Source organism: Spinacia oleracea, chromosome 4 (assembly GCF_020520425.1).
Source record: "Spinacia oleracea cultivar Varoflay chromosome 4, BTI_SOV_V1, whole genome shotgun sequence".
Lineage (NCBI taxonomy): Eukaryota > Viridiplantae > Streptophyta > Magnoliopsida > Caryophyllales > Amaranthaceae > Spinacia > Spinacia oleracea.
In genome coordinates, this window is record NC_079490.1 from 33,156,686 (window position 1) to 33,174,888 (window position 18,203).

At 37.2% G+C, this 18,203-nt stretch overlaps 2 protein-coding genes across 3 annotated transcripts; one reads left to right on the forward strand and one right to left on the reverse strand.

Annotated features, from left to right (window-relative positions):
* LOC110788465 (5'-3' exoribonuclease 4) lies at positions 1-14,273 on the forward strand. 2 transcript variants are annotated; one of them, XM_021993106.2, is made up of 22 exons: positions 1-474; positions 3,747-3,849; positions 3,937-4,013; positions 4,105-4,296; positions 4,457-4,576; positions 4,693-4,755; positions 4,847-4,984; positions 5,101-5,265; positions 5,479-5,556; positions 7,014-7,100; positions 7,534-7,611; positions 8,601-8,696; positions 9,239-9,309; positions 9,554-9,682; positions 9,768-9,844; positions 9,928-9,968; positions 10,113-10,187; positions 11,890-12,041; positions 12,115-12,219; positions 12,301-12,376; positions 12,639-12,721; positions 13,288-14,273. In XM_021993106.2, the coding sequence occupies exons 1-22, from the start codon at positions 268-270 to the stop codon at positions 13,862-13,864; spliced, it is 2,790 nt and encodes a 929-aa protein (XP_021848798.1). In that variant the 5' UTR covers positions 1-267; the 3' UTR covers positions 13,865-14,273. The 2 variants fall into 2 exon arrangements, with proteins under 2 accessions (XP_021848798.1, XP_056698778.1); XM_056842800.1 differs by lacking the exons at positions 1-474; positions 3,747-3,849; positions 3,937-4,013 and having other exon boundaries at positions 4,158-4,296; positions 4,402-4,576.
* A 1,960-nt stretch (positions 14,274-16,233) lies between these two features.
* LOC110788471 (uncharacterized) lies at positions 16,234-17,200 on the reverse strand. Its single transcript, XM_021993112.2, has one exon. It carries the CDS (start codon positions 17,001-17,003, stop codon positions 16,386-16,388), a length of 618 nt encoding a protein of 205 aa, XP_021848804.1. The 5' UTR covers positions 17,004-17,200; the 3' UTR covers positions 16,234-16,385.
* Between the last annotated feature and the right edge of the window lie 1,003 nt (positions 17,201-18,203).

An 18,203-nucleotide genomic window follows, 5' to 3' on the forward strand; every position in this document is an offset into this window, starting at 1 on the left:
ACAAACTCAAAACATAAGAATTAAGAAGAAATCATCAAACCAAAAAAATTACCAGCATTCATTCATTCTTTTCCACCTATTTTTTATTTCCCTCGTTTTTGCAAATCAAGAACAACAAAAGCAAAAAGGTCAAAATCATCAAACCTAAGAAAGAAAAACCAGTTCATCTTCTATAATTCTTTCTCCTCCCACCCATTAGTTGTGCCCTAATTTGAGGTTCATATCAAAGCTAGATCTCAATTCTCAACCGTTTGATCAGCTGATTCAATGGGTGTTCCAGCATTCTACAGGTGGTTAGCTGATCGCTATCCATTGGCGATTTCCAACGTTGTTGAAGAAGAACCAAGGGAGGAGGAAAACGGCGTCGTATACCCAGTTGATGTATCCAAACCTAATCCTAATGGCATGGAGTTTGATAATTTGTACTTGGATATGAATGGGATCATTCACCCTTGTTTCCATCCTGATAAAAGGGTACTTCCTCTCTCATCTTCTCTAGCAATTTTTGATTTTTAATGTTTTTTTTTTGAGAATTTTGAGCATGTTTGGTTGAAGTTTTCGACTTTCGGGTTGTTGGGTATATGGGAAACTTAGGGTTTTTGATTTGGTGGAAAGGAGTGTAATTTTGTCTTGTGAATTGAGGGTTTGTGCAAGAATTATTGGGTTGTTGGGTATAAGTGAGTTGGGGTAACTAAAGTTTGAACTTTTGGATGTGTAATTGAGAGTTCATGTGCTCATTGGATACTTGTATCAGTTACTTTTCGGCGTAGCATAGATGTCGAAACTTTGTCGTTTTTGAAATATTGGGCAGGGGATAGAGGTGAAGATAAATTTGTTGTTGGGTTCATTTATCAACATCAAATATATAATAGAGATGCCATAGTTATAGTTATTGATGAAGTGATATGGAGTATGGAGAACAGGTGATTGTTCAAAAAATATAACAGATTACAGTTGAAATCTTCTAGGTGCTTATTACTGTCACGTGAACAATTTTTAGAAGCTACATAGTAAATTAAATCTGAAGAGTTTTTTTAATAAGAAGACAAGAGACCCAAAAGTTAGCCCAAACTTACGACAACAATTTAAAGATTCTCAATCCATATTGAACAATCAGGGAAACTGAATTCACCAAGATCACAAATACTGATAACAAAGCCTGGAAAAGTTTGTCAGAGATAATTAGTTTGTAAATCCGACGGATTTTGCAATTTCCCAGTAGTGAAGCACACAGGGAAGAGAGGGATGGAGGGGTTCATGAGTGAAAGATCAGAAGTTTTGGAGATATTGTGGCTGTTTGCTGATTGAGATACCTATTGTAGAGAACAGAGATGAAATATTGTGTATGGAAGGGAGTGAGGATAACTTAGACTAGGGTTTTCGGTTTCGTCTCTGGATTGGATGGACGAGGGAGGGACTGGAGCCGGAGAAGGGTTTTTAGCTGGGAACGTAAGGAAAGGGATGGAGTGAGAAATGTTGAATTGGGTTGGGAAGGATACAAATGGAAGTGATATGGACAGGTGTGGGGCGGGTGGGCAAGTATGTGGTGAACGGGCAGGTTTTGGATGGGGCCTGTGGATATGATTCATAATCCATCTCGACCCACCGCCCGCGGTGCTACAAGAAGTTGTGTCCATGTTTGTGCAATTACCTACATAATGACCTTCCATACCCACCCTTAGTTTTAAAAGGTGCAACCGTGCAAGGCGAAAAAGTCTCTGCAGCCTAGGCACAAGGCACGCGCCTTTTGTAGGCAAGACACAATTTTTATAATTTTTTGTGGGTATTTATTTTATGTAAAAAGATCAAAATAGTATTACTTGCTGTCACAAAGGGGTAACATAGTAATTATAGTAAAATTAAAAGCCTTAGTAATCTATACTAGTGTTTAAAAAAAAAACCATAGATTATTAGAATCCATGTGTATCTCTCCTTTCATCCATCATTTTTTTTTTCAATTTTTCTTTTATTGTTTATGTGTTTTACAACTTCAATGCCTCTTCCATTTCATCTTCCTTATTCAACATCAAGTTACCCATAGTCCAATGTACTCATTAACCTCTTCCACTCCACCCCAAATATTCAATATTAATTCAACATATAATTATATATTTTTTCAACCTTCAAATTACACTTCTATTTAATTCATATAGTACCAAAAGTCACAAGTCCTCACTAATTAAACTTCAAAAGACACCCGAACAACCACTATACAACCGCGTGTTCTTTGAACGGGCTCAAAAGCTAGTTATAGTAAAATTAAAAGCCTTTTTGAGGGGAAAAAACAAACAAAAGAGGGACTAAGGAAGGTTTAAGTAACTTTTTAGTCACTGAATCAGTGACTCTTTATTTATATCCTCAAAAGCAGTGTGTCACACCTTACATAAAACAGTTGCTTTAAGATGTAAAAAGGAGGAGTTTACATTGTGGACTTGTCGCTGAAAGAGACAAGAAAAAATGGAGAAATTTGGGGTTTTCTTTCTCTTTTAAATACAGTAAATTCTGAATTCCAGGGAGTCATTTAATCCACGTGGTTTTGACCTTTTTAAAAAAGAAATTTAATACTTATCCTACCATAAGGCGTTGGGGAAAAGGCACATAAGGCGCACGCCTTTTTTAGCGTGCTTGAGCCTGTCATGGCTAGGCACAGGACCTCAAGTACCCACTTCAACTGGGTTTGGTCTGTACATGTTCTGTCCACCCCACTGCAATTCCTAGTTACAGGCGTTGCAGCTGCATTACCACTGTTCACTATTTCCTTAAAAGTTCCCTATTAGTGATATCGTTCTCATCCTTGTTTGTCAATTACTTTCAGTCAACAATACCATCTACAATGACATCACCTACATGCCTCTTATGGTAAGACTCGTAAGAGGTTTTGTATAAGCACAATATTTTAAGATCAGCTGGTAAGTGGTAACAGAGAGAACCTTTTCATTATACCCTTGGTCCTAAATGTACTGCCTTTTTGCAGCTTAACAGCGATGAGTGGTTACGAGTCTTGCGGTGGATAATGATTATTGTTTCTAGTTCATTATATTCCAATGAATGATAATAATATTGTTTTTGCCATGAAATTCTTTGCGTCGGTAGAAAGATCTTGTTCTTATAGGCTTAGTTTGATATGCGAGGGAACTCTAAAATGTCAAAAACATGAACAACCGAGGGCACAAATCTTTTGATGGAGTTGACAGAGTGACAGGCCTTTCATATACCTCCTCCGCCCTGAGTTAAGTGTCACTATGAGTATAATTTGAACTGACAGCTTGATAACTAAATTGGGACTGATTTAGTACTATATTTAGTCTTGAAGTTGATTTTTACCAATTTGAATGCAAGAAGCAGGAAGAAAGAAGTTACTTTTGCTCTCCATTTGAACCAGCCACTGATAATGTGAAGCATTTAATTTATATAGGAGAACTGACATAAGTTAAGGGCCTCTGGGCTTATAAACCTGTTGTGTTGTTAGTCATTATCATGACAATGAACTAATGAGAGTGAACTTATGCTTGTCACTAGTGCTCATGAAGTAGCAAATCATTTTTGTTTTTTTTTGTTTTTTAAATTTGTACAACTTATCCAGTTATCCTCAAGTTCACTTCCTATCTTAGAGAAAGAACTTATCCTCAAGTTCACTTGACCAGAGTGGTTAATGCGAAGAATCTTTGGAAGTTCGTCTCCGAGTAATGCAATGAAAGTTGAGAAAAGGGGAGTTTGCTGATTGTTTTATTTCTTATATATTGTAGCCTGCACCTACAACATATGATGAGGTGTTCAAAACAATTTTTGCGTACATTGATCATCTATTTTTATTGGTTCGTCCAAGGAAGATTCTCTACATGGCAATTGGTAAATTTGTCTACCATATTTCCTCTAATCTTTTCTCATGATGTTTTGCGTTATGGAATCATAATTTTTTCATCCTGTACATGATAGATGGAGTTGCACCTAGAGCTAAAATGAATCAGCAACGTTCACGGCGCTTCAGAGCTGCAAAAGATGCCGCAGAGGCTGTAAGTTTTTCTTTGTTATTATTTGGTTAGGAACTTTTTCTTGGTGGCAATTCTGACAATCCTGATGCTGGTGCGTATTATTTCATCCTAGGAAGCAGAGGAGGAAAGACTGAAAAAAGAGTTTGAGTCTGAGGGAAGGATCCTGGCTTCTAAAGAGAGACGAGAAACCAGTGACTCAAATGTTATCACTCCAGGTACCGAATTTATGTTTGTGCTCTCGGTGGCACTTCAGTATTACGTGCAGAAGAAATTGAACAACCACGCTGGCTGGCGGAGGGTAAAGGTTAGAGTCTTATGAATCCCATGTTCTTAGTCCTTTGAAGATCGGATGATTCCTTCATACTGGAGTAATCCCTTCTTTATCTCTTCCCCATACACTTGATTTCAGGATAATTTCTCTCTAAATGTATTTATGTACGGCTGCATTGGGTGCTTATTTGAAGGTTATTTTATCTGACGCTAATGTGCCTGGCGAAGGAGAACATAAAATTATGTCGTACATTCGGTTGCAAAGAGATCTTCCTGGTTTTGATCCCAATACTCGACACTGTTTGTATGGGTTGGTGAGTTCATTGTGATCCTTTGTGTCCCTGTACATAGATATTCTGTGGTTAGTTTCATCTCATTTTTTAAATTTTATGTTGTCATTTTGTCAAACTGTTTGATTTTTAATTAACAGGATGCTGATTTGATTATGTTGGCTTTGGCCACACATGAGCTGCATTTTTCAATTCTGAGAGAGGTTTGTCACAATCTGCATTGTGCTTTTGAGGATAAGTTGTTATAGCTGGTTTGTCCTTTGTCAATCCAGTAACCAATTTCCTTCCATTTAGGTTGTCACTCTGCCTTCACAGCAAGAGAAATGTTTTACTTGTGGTCAAGGTGGTCATCTGGCAGCTGAATGTCGTGCTAAGCCTGATATAAATGGAAACTTGGTAGATGACACCCCTATATACAAGAAAAAATATCAGGTTGCTTGCTTGACATCCTTGGCTTAGTGATTCTTGATCAATTTGTCTGCAGCCATGTTTCCGCAATATGTCATACTCTGTAATTACTGAATTATTTTATTTATGCATTCTTGCAGTTCCTCCACATTTGGGTATTGAGAGAATATCTGCAATATGACCTGGAGATTCCTAATCCTCCTTTTACTACGGATTTTGAACGTTTGGTTGATGATTTCGTGTTCCTGTGCTTCTTTGTTGGCAATGACTTCCTTCCGCATATGCCTACACTTGAAATTCGAGAGGTATGAAAGGTTATGAATCCATGTCTTTCGTGCCTTCACTTTTCATGCTTTTTTAGAGTTATTTAGTTCATACTTTATCTTTCTGCATAGATTACAAAGCTCATATTATTAGATATTTGCATCATTAATGTGGAAGCTCCCCTCCTACCCACCTTTATTTCTTTCTATAGATCTTCCTTAACACTTGTATGGCCTGTTTCTTTTCTGTCACAGGGTGCAATAAACCTGCTGATGCATGTATACAGAAGCGAATTTGCAGCTATAGGTGGTTATCTTACTGATGCTGGTGAAGTAAGTTTGTTTCCAATTCAGACTTAGTTTGTCATTCTTGTTTGTATTCTTCGTATATTTTTGTTTTTTTTAGTTTAAAAGACATGTCAACAAGTGGACTAAGAGGACTTTGTTGATTATCACTAGAGAATCTTTGGTTCATGTGGCATCCCCATCCTTTTCGGATTAAGGCTTTGACGGTTTAAGATATATGTGGATGAAAATGGACGCAGGAACTGACCATTTCTTTTGTGAAGTATGGAGTTAAATGTAGGGAAAATGATTATAAAAAGAACTGAGAAAGTGAAATATAGTTGTGCATTTCAGTGTTCCTTTACAAAATGAATGTTTTATCATTTAGATAGAAGTAGCTTTAATAGATAAAGAAAGATGGACGTGGGAAGAAAAGGGGAAGAAGTTTCGTTACCGTTATCCTAAGGAAATAGGAAAGTGTAGAAGGGAAATAAAAAACCCATAACCATAGCTTTATATTCAGTGTGCTTGGAGAGATTCAGGGGGTTAGGGTATTAGGGTGGTGATTTTGTTAAAGAAGTTGGGATGAATTGAAATATTTTTTTGAGGGAGGAGGAGAGAGATGCTGGTCTGTTTCTTCCTGTTTCATTATCCATTTAAGTGGGCTTTTGTATTCCAAAAAATGTCGACTTCCCGAAAACACTCTGGGATGCTTGTTTGAGGACTAGGCATTTTCCCTATCTTAAGCCTTAGCAGCTTTGATTACCATATCTGGGAAGCTCGGAATAACACCTTATGGAATCAGGCTGTGCTTCATCCAGACTGTCTTGTCAATACTATCCAATATGAGGTTTGTTGGAGAGTTCAAGGTATGCAGAATGAGAAAAGGACAACTATTGATAGGAACTGGTTCTGCAGTATTAGTTCTAACAGATGCTGACTGCATTTTCTGTTTCCATCTGGTGGTCCTGTTGCTGTTCTTGATGATGCTGTTAGGGAAATTCGTTGCTTCCCAACTGCTGATGAGGATGGCGTATGCTGTTTTGCAGCTTCTTTGATTTTTGAGTTTTTTTGTTGTAGTTGTTTTGTTTATTCTGGATAGATTAGCGCTTTTTGCTTGTTTGTTTCTTTTGGCGGCATTTTTATGCGTGCTTTGTTTTGTTTCGAGCTTGTACAAACTAAGCCTTGTCTTGGTTAATAATACCCAAAAAAGAAGTATTTTGTGACTGGGAAATACGAGTCCGGGATGTTTTGTAGTTTCAATTTCTTTCCCTGCAGAATTATGTTAACCCATGGATTGTATGTTTCAATGTATAACTTGACTCCAGAAATATTGTATGGGATTTTTGTCTTGCTGATAATGAGCTTTTGTCCTCATAAACAATTGTTCTTTTTTTATACTTCTTGCATCAAAGGTTGTAGCTCTGATTTCTTTGAGTAAAGAATTATAGAAGTCTGTTTGTAATTCTTGAATGGAGCTAATGGTTGAAATTTTTGGTATTCAGGTCTTTCTAGATAAAGTGGAACAGTTTGTTCAATTAGTTGCAGTTCACGAAGAGCAAATCTTCCAGAAACGGGTCCGCTTACAGCAGGTGCCCACCACCCTGCTATTGATTCTTACTCAATGTATTTGATATACTATAGTCGACTTTGTTTCTGACAATGGGGGTCATATGAATTGAGTTCTGTTCACATTGCAGTGTGTGCATATGCTCTGTCTTAGGCTCTAGTTTCTTTTGTATTTTCTTAACTGAAAATTGCCCTAATGTGTTTGAACAATACAACTTTTGTGCTAATAAGCATGATTTCCGAAGGGCTTAATTATTTTATATGTATTCACGAGTTGGTTGCTATGATTATCTATATCTCATCTCTCATGTAAGTGTTTTGTATCTTTAAAAAAAACGTTTTGCAATTGTGGGAACCACGGATCTACCTTATCTTTTATGTATGGTCTAAATATACTTGATGCAATAAATATTCTTTTCTTTTGTGGGCTCTTAAATGTTCTTATTTGTTTTATAGTATTATGAGAATAATGAGGAGAAGAACAGGTTGAGAAGAGATCCCGTTGAAGAGCCACAAACTCCAGTTGAAGATAAGGTGAGACTTATTGGCTTAATCATTTGACCATCTTTGAAGACCCACATTGTTTTGATCTTTGTTGTCTGGTTTCTGGCCACTGGCATGGTTGATTTTGAGGAACTGGAAAACCTGATTTTATACATGTTTTCATAACGTGCTTTATGTGGATGATGATACTGGTCAATTGATCAGATTCCAGAGAGCTGATACCTAACTTCTACTATTATGAGTTAGTGGCTTCTTGATGCTTCCATTCTTTATTTCTACTCGGAAAGCTAATGAATTTGGGTCCAGTTTCATGTGTCTTTCGCTAACTGTATTCAAATTACCTTCTTTGACTAAAAATTCTGAAGTTTGGTCCTTAGGATGTCATGATTCATGAGTCATAATAATGTTCTTGGTTGAACAATATACTGTTCCGGCCTTCAGGACCTTAGGCAATCATGTTGTTTTCTAATGTGATTGCTTGGAGGCAAGGCATGGAGGGTTACAAAACTACAGGATTCTATTCACATATTTCCGCATCTTTCTTATTTACTCTCTCAAGAATATATGTTGCAATAATTTTTGGTATAAGAAAACTGATATGATTTATATATAAGTTATGGATATTTTTTATTTTTTTTTGCCAGCTAGTTATGGATATTAAACCAGACAGATATGTTCCTTCCTTTAAACACCCCAAAGACTGAAAAGGACATTGTTGTTTTGTCCAGTAATCTTTATCTGATTGTGACATCGTATTTGATAATTTTTTTGGCATTGTTAAATACATTACTCTCTGCATTTCCTTTATTTGTCACATTAGGTTTAGCACAAGTTTTTAAGAGATATTAGTAATTGCTCTGCTAATTGAAACTGACCATTACTTGTACATTGGTTCTCTAAACAAACAAATAATAGTGCATTCCGTTGATATTTTATGACAGTTCATATGTAATGAGATATTTAGGTGGTCAGATAATTTTGGAAATGAGGGAATAACGAGTTAGTATTTGTTTCTGCAGATCAAACTTGGGGAGCCTGGATATAAAGAGAGGTATTACGCCGAGAAATTTGGTGCATCAAGTCAGGAGGAAATCGATAAAATCAGGAAAGATGTGGTCAGTGAATTGGTTTCAACGCTTAAGCAAGTTATTATGCATAAGACATTTTGCATCCTGCAGCTTTTATGCCTGCGGTTTGCCATCATTTCTCTGTTTTCAGTTCAGAACTGCAGTTCCTCAATAGCTTGGTTTTTTCTGGGTTTGATGTATTAGATATCTTTCCAGGGGAGAGGCTTTCATTTAAGAACTTTGTGATCCCCCCGTCATAGTTTCTTTTAATGTGCCTTACACAATTGGTCTCAAAATCCATTATCTGAAGTTTATGTGATAGCCCCCGCCCCCCCCGCATGCTCTTCTCTTTTCCTAGGGGAGGGAGTAGGTTGGTGGAATGACCTGATATGTGTTTGCTGCATCTTGTCTCATTTAATTAGCAGTTGTCCAGCTGACTGTCTCTACTCTAGTTGTATATCAAGCGTTTTGTTTCAATCAAGATGAAGGCTTTATTTAGTATGATATGTCAAGTGCTTGTCTCTGACTATTTGTTGGAAAAATTTGCTTTTTCTGATGCTTCCTTGACTTACAATCTATCTTATATTCAGGTTTTGAAGTATGTAGAAGGTTTATGTTGGGTTTGCCGTTACTACTACCAAGGTGTTTGCTCATGGCAATGGTACTTGTTTTATTTCTCCAAGAAATCTACTTTTTTTTACTTACCATGAGTTTCACTTGGAATAAATCATGTCTGTATAACTTCTCTTATTTACATTACGATGAGTTTACTTGGAATAAATAACTTCTGTATAACTTCTCAAGCGCTGTAATAGCCTGTAACGAATTTCCATAGCATCTGGCATGTTCTGGGTCTTATAGATTTGTCGTTACGCTTTCTAATGTAATTGATGCTATTTGTGAAGGTTCTATCCATACCATTATGCTCCATTTGCTTCTGATCTAAAAGATTTAGCTGATCTAGAAATCACATTTTTCTTGGGAGAGCCATTTAAGCCTTTTGATCAACTCTTGGGAACTCTACCATCCGCAAGGTTTAGTTTGCTCACATTTTGTGTTACCAGCTTGTGTCCGTGATACCTGTTTGACCATTTTTTTTTCTTTTCCCGCATGGTATAGTTCCGATGCTTTGCCGGAGATGTACAGGAAATTGATGACAGATCCATCATCACCTCTGCTTGAGTTTTATCCTCCTGGTAATGTTACTCGTCTGTTTGTAGGTAGAAGCTAGCTACATTTTTTTTACTATCACAGTCTCATGTCAGTTTCCTATTGCCAGATTTTGATATTGATATGAATGGTAAACGCTTTGCTTGGCAGGTATATTGTAGGTCCACCAAAACATGTTTCTTACTCTTTTTCCTTCCCTTGCTAATTTAAAGAACTCAATAGTTGATTTTTCTTGATGTATTTTTCTGTTTCATCCTGTTTCCCTCTCCTACCCTCTAAATTCTTGGACTCCAGGGTATTGCAAAGTTGCCATTCATTGATGAAAATAAATTGCTAGATGAAACCAAGAAGCTAGAGGAAACTTTGACGGTTAGTGTATGAGATCCCTCTTCTCTCGCTTTTTGAGTTATCATTCAGCATGTTTTTAAGTTGTCTGTCATTACATTACTAAAGAATCGAATACTATTCAGTCAGCTATTTTGAGTTCAACACTTGCACACTGATGGTGTTTGGGGGAGTCAGATTGAACAGTCTTAGGCTGTGTGTTGTCTGTTGTAAAATTGTTCAGACTTTCAGAGTAGGGGGGCGTGCAATCCTCTATTGACAATTTGATGGTGTACCTGAAAACAGGATGGGTTTGGACCTTTCTCATGTCAAGGGTTCATGTTCTCCCTTTTGCTGTCTAGCTAGAGCGAAGTGTTCTGAGTAGCACTTGATTTTTCTTGAGTTTGTAGATACAACCAGCTTAAGGTTAAGTGATAGCTTGAAGACATGATATCTTAGGATGTAGCCGTCCTTGGAGCTTGAGTACATGATGTTGACCACAAAAATTCGAGGCTAAGGAGATATAAATTCGAGATGTCTTCATGTTGACCAAAATTGCTCGACAGTCCTGAACGTTGATGCTGTTGCAGTACTGTCAATAGTTTTCTGTACTTTGGTCGATTCAGCTGTTCTGGTACCCGATATTTTGCAGTCATTATCTGAACCCGTACCTTATTCTGTTATCAATGTTTATCACTATCCCAACCCATACAAGAGCTTTCTTCTTGCTTACTATTCTTTGTTAATTTCTGACTATATCATTTCACCGAGCTTATTCGGTCTAAAAACTCTCTTATTGTGCGATTAGTTCATGTTTTGTTTGTTATGGGTGTGGATGTTTTCAATGAATCACGCACGCTACATTAGGATAGGTATTTTTGAGTCGAAAGACTTTTTTGAAATCTTGGTTTTGAAGAACATTAATTTTAAGGTCCTAATGGGGTATTTTCCTGTTTGGTATTTTAGGGATAGGGATAGGGAGTAGGATAAAATAGAAGTTTTCCCTTGTTTATTACGAGTTGAGAATAAGAGTGGGATAGGATAAATGACAAAGTTACTAACATACCCTTAGACAAAAGTTACTAACATACCCTTAGACAAAAATTACTAAGGTTACTAATTCTCCCCTTTTCTCTTTTTTCGCTCTTTTAAGGATATACTGTGTCTTTTCGTATTCGATGCTGTTCCCTCCCCCGTATACCACTCCCTCCCTAGGTCTTAAATTGTAGGGATCAGGGTCTTTATTTTTATTTTTATCCCTAACCCCTGTCTAATCTCCGTTCTCCTAAACACATTAGACTCCTTTTATCCCCCACCCCTTATCCCTATCCCTTCCCCCCCTTAAACAAACACCCCCTAAGTTCATGGGTTGGAGGATGATTTTGGGGAAACTTTAAAGGAGAAAAAGAGTTTCAGGAATAAGAGATGTAAAACGTGTTCTTAACTGCCTGTTTATCCAGAGAATCCTAATTTTACCCACACAGGGATTTCTAATTGGAAGGATTTAAAACATTTCTGTTTAAGGGAAAATCCATAACTGAAGATCTCTACACCCTCAGTGTCATGTACTTCCCATTACATTAGTCATGGAGGCTTTAGAGTTTGGAGGCACCATTATCTCATGCAATTCTTCCGCCTTGATGTCTGATGTTGACTAGTATGCCTTTTGTTTGATAATACTTAAGTCACTCTAATGCATCATTGATCATGTTATTTGTCAATATAAAACACCCGTGCACTTTTGCAGGTAGATGAGCAGCGCCGGAATTGTGTGATGTTTGATATGTTATATGTTCATCCTGCACATCCTTTAGCTTCTCAAGTTGTACCATATTACCAGTTCTACTATCAGATGCCTCCTGACCAAAGATATGCTTGGCCAATTGACAGCAATGCAAGGTAGGTTTTTAACTTTGACTTTTAACTTTGATAAAAGGTTTTAATTTCAGCTATCATTTTAACGTTTATGCAGCTGCGGAATGAATGGTTATTTATGGATATCTGAGAGGAATGGATGGAGACAAGTAGTCCCTTCACCAATATTTGGGCTACCTGATATTACAAACAACCAAGCTTTGTAAGTTTTTGTCTGCTGTTGCTGTATTTTTGTGCTTTGCATTTTATAGTTCTTACATCAAGAGGAACATATATCCTGCAGAAATGTGACGTACTTGAATCCTCTGCCTCGTAAACACATTCCGCAGCCTCCAAAGGGTGCAATTATGCCAGCAAAGGTACGCAGTTTCTTTATATCCGAGATAACACTCACGAAGTGTAACTTGTCGTTGCATTTATGACATTTGGATATTTCTTTGACAATTAATTCCGCAAGATGTTAGTTTAAAGTGTTAACCATCTTATGGGAATTCAGTCTGTTATATATTAATAGATATCAGCATGACGAAGCATGGCAAGAACTAGTATTTTGTATTCAAGGATATTAGATGTTTTGTATCCCATTTTAGCCACAACTTTCCTTCATTTGTTTCGGTGCAGATGGTAAAATATTCTGATGTGAAACCTTTCCCCGCATTATGGCATGAAGACAATGGCAATCGGCGTCAATTTGGACGTGATAGGTAATACTTTAATCTATTCTCTTCAATTATATATTGTTCTTTTAGTTATTGACAGAATTGGTACATCATTAATGTAAAATAGAACATTTTAAATTAACTTACTATTACTCTAGAAGACATCTTTCTTTAGATAGTATTAGTTTTTTTTTTTAGTTTTTTGGTGGGGTTGTTTCGAAGTGTCCCTAATTGTTGTACTTTGCACGGCTTACCCTCTTGGTTGACAGAGAATGTAAAACGATGGTTTTGTTGAAATTGGGTCAGTCAGATTGGTTTTTGTGTACAGTTGATCCAATAACTCTTATGTGACTTTAAATAGGCTCAAATCTGCCTTGTCTAGAAGAACAGAGAAAAATAGTGGAAGTACATAATTCTTGTAAACAGAAAACAGAAAATCGCACTATGCTTACTAGAACCATCATTAACTAGCATGTATGAGATTCAAAAGATTTAACGACGTGTTTTGCCATTTCCTTAAGTATCTTGGAAATTAAAAATTTAAAACTTCCTGGAAACAGAAAGTCAGAGTCATTGCTTGACTCTGGGTTTTGATTCTGTTCATAATTCAGGCCTCAAGTACCAGGAGCAATACGTGGGCCTCAGTTGGGTGAAGCTGCTCATCGTCTCCTAAAGAACACATTAAATATGAAACATACTGGTTCATCTCCTGGATTATTGGATTATTATATGCCCCATCAGAATCAGAATCATCCAGGCAACAATACGTTTAATAGGCCAAGGCCAGCTGGACCTGTAGGATATGAAAGAGGCTACTACGATGACAGAAATTACTACGGGCCCCGTCCTATGGCTAATGGCTACAGAGCACCATATGAGCCGCGTGGAATTAGACAAAATGATAGATTACCACACCGTGGAGGTGGAGGTGGAGATGACCGTGATTTGGGAGTTGCTATGTCAAATTTGACTCTAGGAGGAGGGATTCGGAATAGACCACCAGCTGAAATGAGACCAAGGATGCAACAAAACAATTTTGGTCAACTTCCATCACCGCCTATCAATTGGATTAATAGACCAGAAACTGGGAATAACATGCATTTCAGACAGCAGGAAATGTCACCCCAGAATCAGCACAGGCAAGTTTACCAAGTTAAGACACAAGTACAACCAACTCAACCAGAATGATTTCACTGCTAAAAAGTAAAACCATGGAAACTGTTTCAACGGGGTCATGTGTTTTGATGATATTGTTGATCTGTATAGTAAAATATGTTTTAGATCGACACAATCTCAAAGTAAAGAAGAGTCGATTCCTTATTATTTTAGGATGTTGAAGGAGCGGATGTGTTTATTGTCGGATGCATAAGTTGGCAAGCTTGCTTATGTTCTGTTGTAGTGTATTCTTATATTATCATCAAGGTCATTTTGGTGGCTGCTTGTCTGTAAATTAACATTTTACAGTTAGGTGTACGGTCATGGTAGACACTTGACATCGATTATCTAGATCAATTGTTTTTAGATGTAACAGAATCCCAGTTAGTTACAGAATTAATGTACAATTGGCTGAAAAGCTAACAACTTTCTTTCTCCAAAATACAGCTTCGTGTTTATCTCCATCTCTCAGGTTCATCTTCGGCTCTGATATACAGCTCTTGCTATAGAACATCAGTTTTGTCGTCGTCTTCAAATCATCAGAGTTCTCTCCATTCTATAATTTCAGTATTTGCCTAATTTTCTAAGTCTGTTTAAACTTCCTCACAAACAAGTTGTGGTTAGGGTTGCGTTTGGTAGGGTGTAAAACATTTTCATGGAAAACGATTTTTCCCTTTTCATTCGTTTTACGTTGTTTGGTCTGTCAAGGGATGAAAAACAATTTTCCATAACTCCCTCAAAGGTGGAAAAACTTATACAATTTAAAAGGAAGGGAAATCACTTTTCTACATTTCCTCCTTCCTCTCCCTTCTTCCCCTCAAACTTCACTATTTTCCCCCATTTTCTTTTAAGGAACCAACACAAATGAGAACTAGTTTGAAATTATATTTTCCCTTAGAAAATATTTTCTATGGAAAATCATGGAAAACATTTTACACCAAGTCAAACGGAGCCTAAGAGTATTCCCGTCTACTACATATTCTGAATTTATTTTGATGATGGTTCTCTCCCGAAGTGGAAAAATCATCTTTGATTGTCCCAATTTCATAGAACACTTTTTTTGATAAATAATAATTTGATAGAACATTGAACAATACAAAGTTTGGACAAAGTCTTGAGAAAAGTACGAGCGAAATAGTTTGGGCTTTCAACTCGACAAGAGTAAATCTATGTTGGTCTCGAGTAGTGCTAATATGTTTAGACTAGTATAAACCTGGTCCACGCTAAATCCATGCAAGTGGGATTGGTGCTAATATCACACACGGCTATGTGATAGTCCAAGTCTTATACTTGGCTATTGTACTTGATTAAAGAAGTTTCATGTTTTTGGTATAATATCAACAAGTTATTACCAACAAAATAGCTTTTTCTTTTGAGAAAAAACAGGTCAGAGTAGGAGTAGTGAAGGCGTTTTTATTGAAACACAACAGAATCAATAAGGACAGTCATTTTGTCAGCATACTTAGAGTGAAGACCCTCAAAATGGCTGCAAAGTAGTCAAGACTATGGTAAAGATCTTCAAGCAGCAGAAAATTGGCAAGCAATCCCATTTGAACTGTGAAAAAAAGTCCCAAATCCCAATTGCTTATATGAACTGTGAACACAGCCGATGACAACACTTCCATCATCAAACGAGATATTCATTCATACTGCAAATGCAATCAACCAAAATCCGAGCCTGTTCTATCTTACCAACAAGGCAACAATATACCTCTCACATGTACTCCGTACTTGATAGTTTAGCCGTAGAATGAAGCAAGGTATCACATCAGAGCACCTACATCTTGTTCCCGAGTAAAAGATGGATTCTGTGATCAAATCATACTGTCCAATACTAATTAACTCAATGCCTCTCACTAAAGATAAGGAGCAAGAGGGTCAGATTTACAGTCTTCCTTGCAATTATGGCGTTGCAACATCCTTCTCTTGTTCAGATTAATGTTGGCTCATACATAACTACTCTTTCACCACCAAACGAGGGTCGATGATATCACTTTACCATCAAACTAGATATACAATGGCAAAATTCAACGCTTTTTTTTAATCTTTCCAACCCCAAAGAACCTCAATGTTCCTTTACCATAAGGTTCATAACCATACCATATGTTGCTAATGCTTCTCATATAAGTATATAACCCCCCTCATATCTAGATAAGTGGGTGATTCAAATGTATGCAACCTTAACCTCGCAGTCAAAGGGAGCTAGTTCCCTCCCTTGATCACAAATTCACAACTAGACAAGTAACCTCTTACATTCTCCTTCACACAAAAAAACAATGAGAAACTCCTCATTTGATTCAATTCGATTCAATTCGATTCAATTCAATTCAATTCAATTCAGTCCATAGTAGGGAGTATTAGAAACCTACAATTTTCGTTGTAAACCTTCTTCAAAACGAATGTTGAAAACACAAAACAAAATAACTCCATCATCATTGCACACATATAACAATCTACTACCAAATTATCCATTCTTGAACTCCTTTTTCCTCTGTACTCATATCAATAGTATAACAATTACACAAAAACTACATTAAAATTATAAAGAATAAAACTATGGCAAAAAGTAGCCTGATAAAAACAAGCAAAAGAACAAGAACAAACTACCATAAATAAACAAAGCCTTCTGACCAGAAGTGAGAGAATTACCCCCAAGTCCAAACTGTTGATTTTGCGCAAACCCAGCAATCTCTACACTCTTACTCACAAAAAACCCCTTTGCGGCCCCACAAGTAGGGCACCTCCAATCCTCAGGCAGCTTCCCAAAGGGCAACCCTGGTGGCACAGGGTAGCTTGGATCACCTGCAGCTTCATCATACCTATACCCGCATGATCTACACTCATAAATCCCAGTGTTTAAAACAGCGAATTTCTCTTCCAATCTTCGTTTATCCAAACTATCTGTATCTGATGAACTTGGTTCCTCTAAATAGAGCTCCTCTGAAATGGGTTTATCCAAATTTGGCTGTTCTGAAGTGGGTTTATCTTCTTTTGACACATCAATTGATTTTCGGGCGAAATCGAGGCGATTCGGGTTCGCCTTGATGGCGTAATTTTGGTAGGATTTAGGGGAAATGATTGGTGATATGATGAAATGAGTTCTGGGTTTTGTTGGAGAAGGTGAAGTAGGGTGGAATGAGAAGGTTGTTGGTCTTGTAATGGAAGAAGCCATTGTTATGGTTTTAATGGAGGTTTTTATGGTGATGATAATTGGCAAGTTTTGGGGAGTGTGGTGAGATTAAGTTGTTTGTTTTGGTGTAAAGCTTACAAGGTTGTGGAGGGAAGGAAGAGGATCCATGAAGAAGGCAGGCATATGCCAATTTTTAGACCTTTTGTTTTTGGGAGGGTGTTGTTGGTTGGATAAGGTGTGGCCCTAATCCACTTGGATGAGTTTCAAACATATTTAGATGGTTTGTAGAATTGTGGATGATTCATTTTCACATGAGAAAATCCAAGGGTGAGAGTTCATAACCTTAGTTAATAGAGGATTTTATCGCTCTCATTTTCAGATTAGAACATTTAAATTAATAACTAAGGTTTTTTTTGTTTGTTTTGACAAAAATGACTACCAACAAACAAACACAAAAATTAAAAAAAAGCGAAATAAGCTCACGCCGACGAGCCTGGCCTGCCAGAACATGGGCATTGCTAACCAACGATCTAGGCACCTTGCAAATGGTGAACGATTGAAGCGAATCCAAAAGTCACCGAACCTCATAAAGAGACCAGGAAACATGCACTGGAGGGAGTGTCAGACGTTGTAACAACCGAACCACCATGGCAGAATACGTGTAAATCAAAAGAGAAGAAAAACCTCTCCTCACAGAAGAACGAAGACCAAGGTGTTAGGTTATGATACATATGACAAAACATAAATCATGCGAAAAACCTTAATGCCAGGAAACATATTATTTACACATAATCATATAGCATAATTTAGATGCATACACTTTGTAGCGTGCCCTCCCTAGCTGCGCCCGAACCGAACAAGAACAAGTCTTTAGGACTCCAAGTGTCGTCCCTCCGTAGATAGTCCACAGCACGTCCGGATCCGCCTTAAGCTTGACCAACTAGAATCGCCCTTAAGGTTCCTAGGAATTTTCGGCTAATATGGTTGCAAGTGTTTGGCTGATTTTTGCTTCAAAATCTTACCTTTGAATACTTCAATGTTGTGTATAAATTTGTGACCCTAGGCACCTATTTATAGAGTTATGGAAAAGGACTTATAATCCTATTAGAATACTAATTTAGTTTAATTAGAATCCTTTTAGGACTCTATTAAATAAACTTTATCTATTAGGATTAGGATTTAATCATATGACGAATCCCGATAGCTTTAGGATTCGTGTAACACGCACACGAGCAGCGCATA

Bases quoted from the DNA above. Each gene is read 5' to 3' on its own strand.
- LOC110788465 (XM_021993106.2), top strand. From the start codon at position 268: ATGGGTGTTCCAGCATTCTACAGGTGGTTAGCTGATCGCTATCCATTG. The intron at 4,756-4,846 runs GTTTGTCACAAT...CCTTCCATTTAG, and splicing joins ATTTTTCAATTCTGAGAGAG to GTTGTCACTCTGCCTTCACA. The intron at 7,612-8,600 runs GTGAGACTTATT...TTGTTTCTGCAG, and splicing joins AAACTCCAGTTGAAGATAAG to ATCAAACTTGGGGAGCCTGG.
- LOC110788471 (XM_021993112.2), bottom strand. From the start codon at position 17,003: ATGGCTTCTTCCATTACAAGACCAACAACCTTCTCATTCCACCCTACT.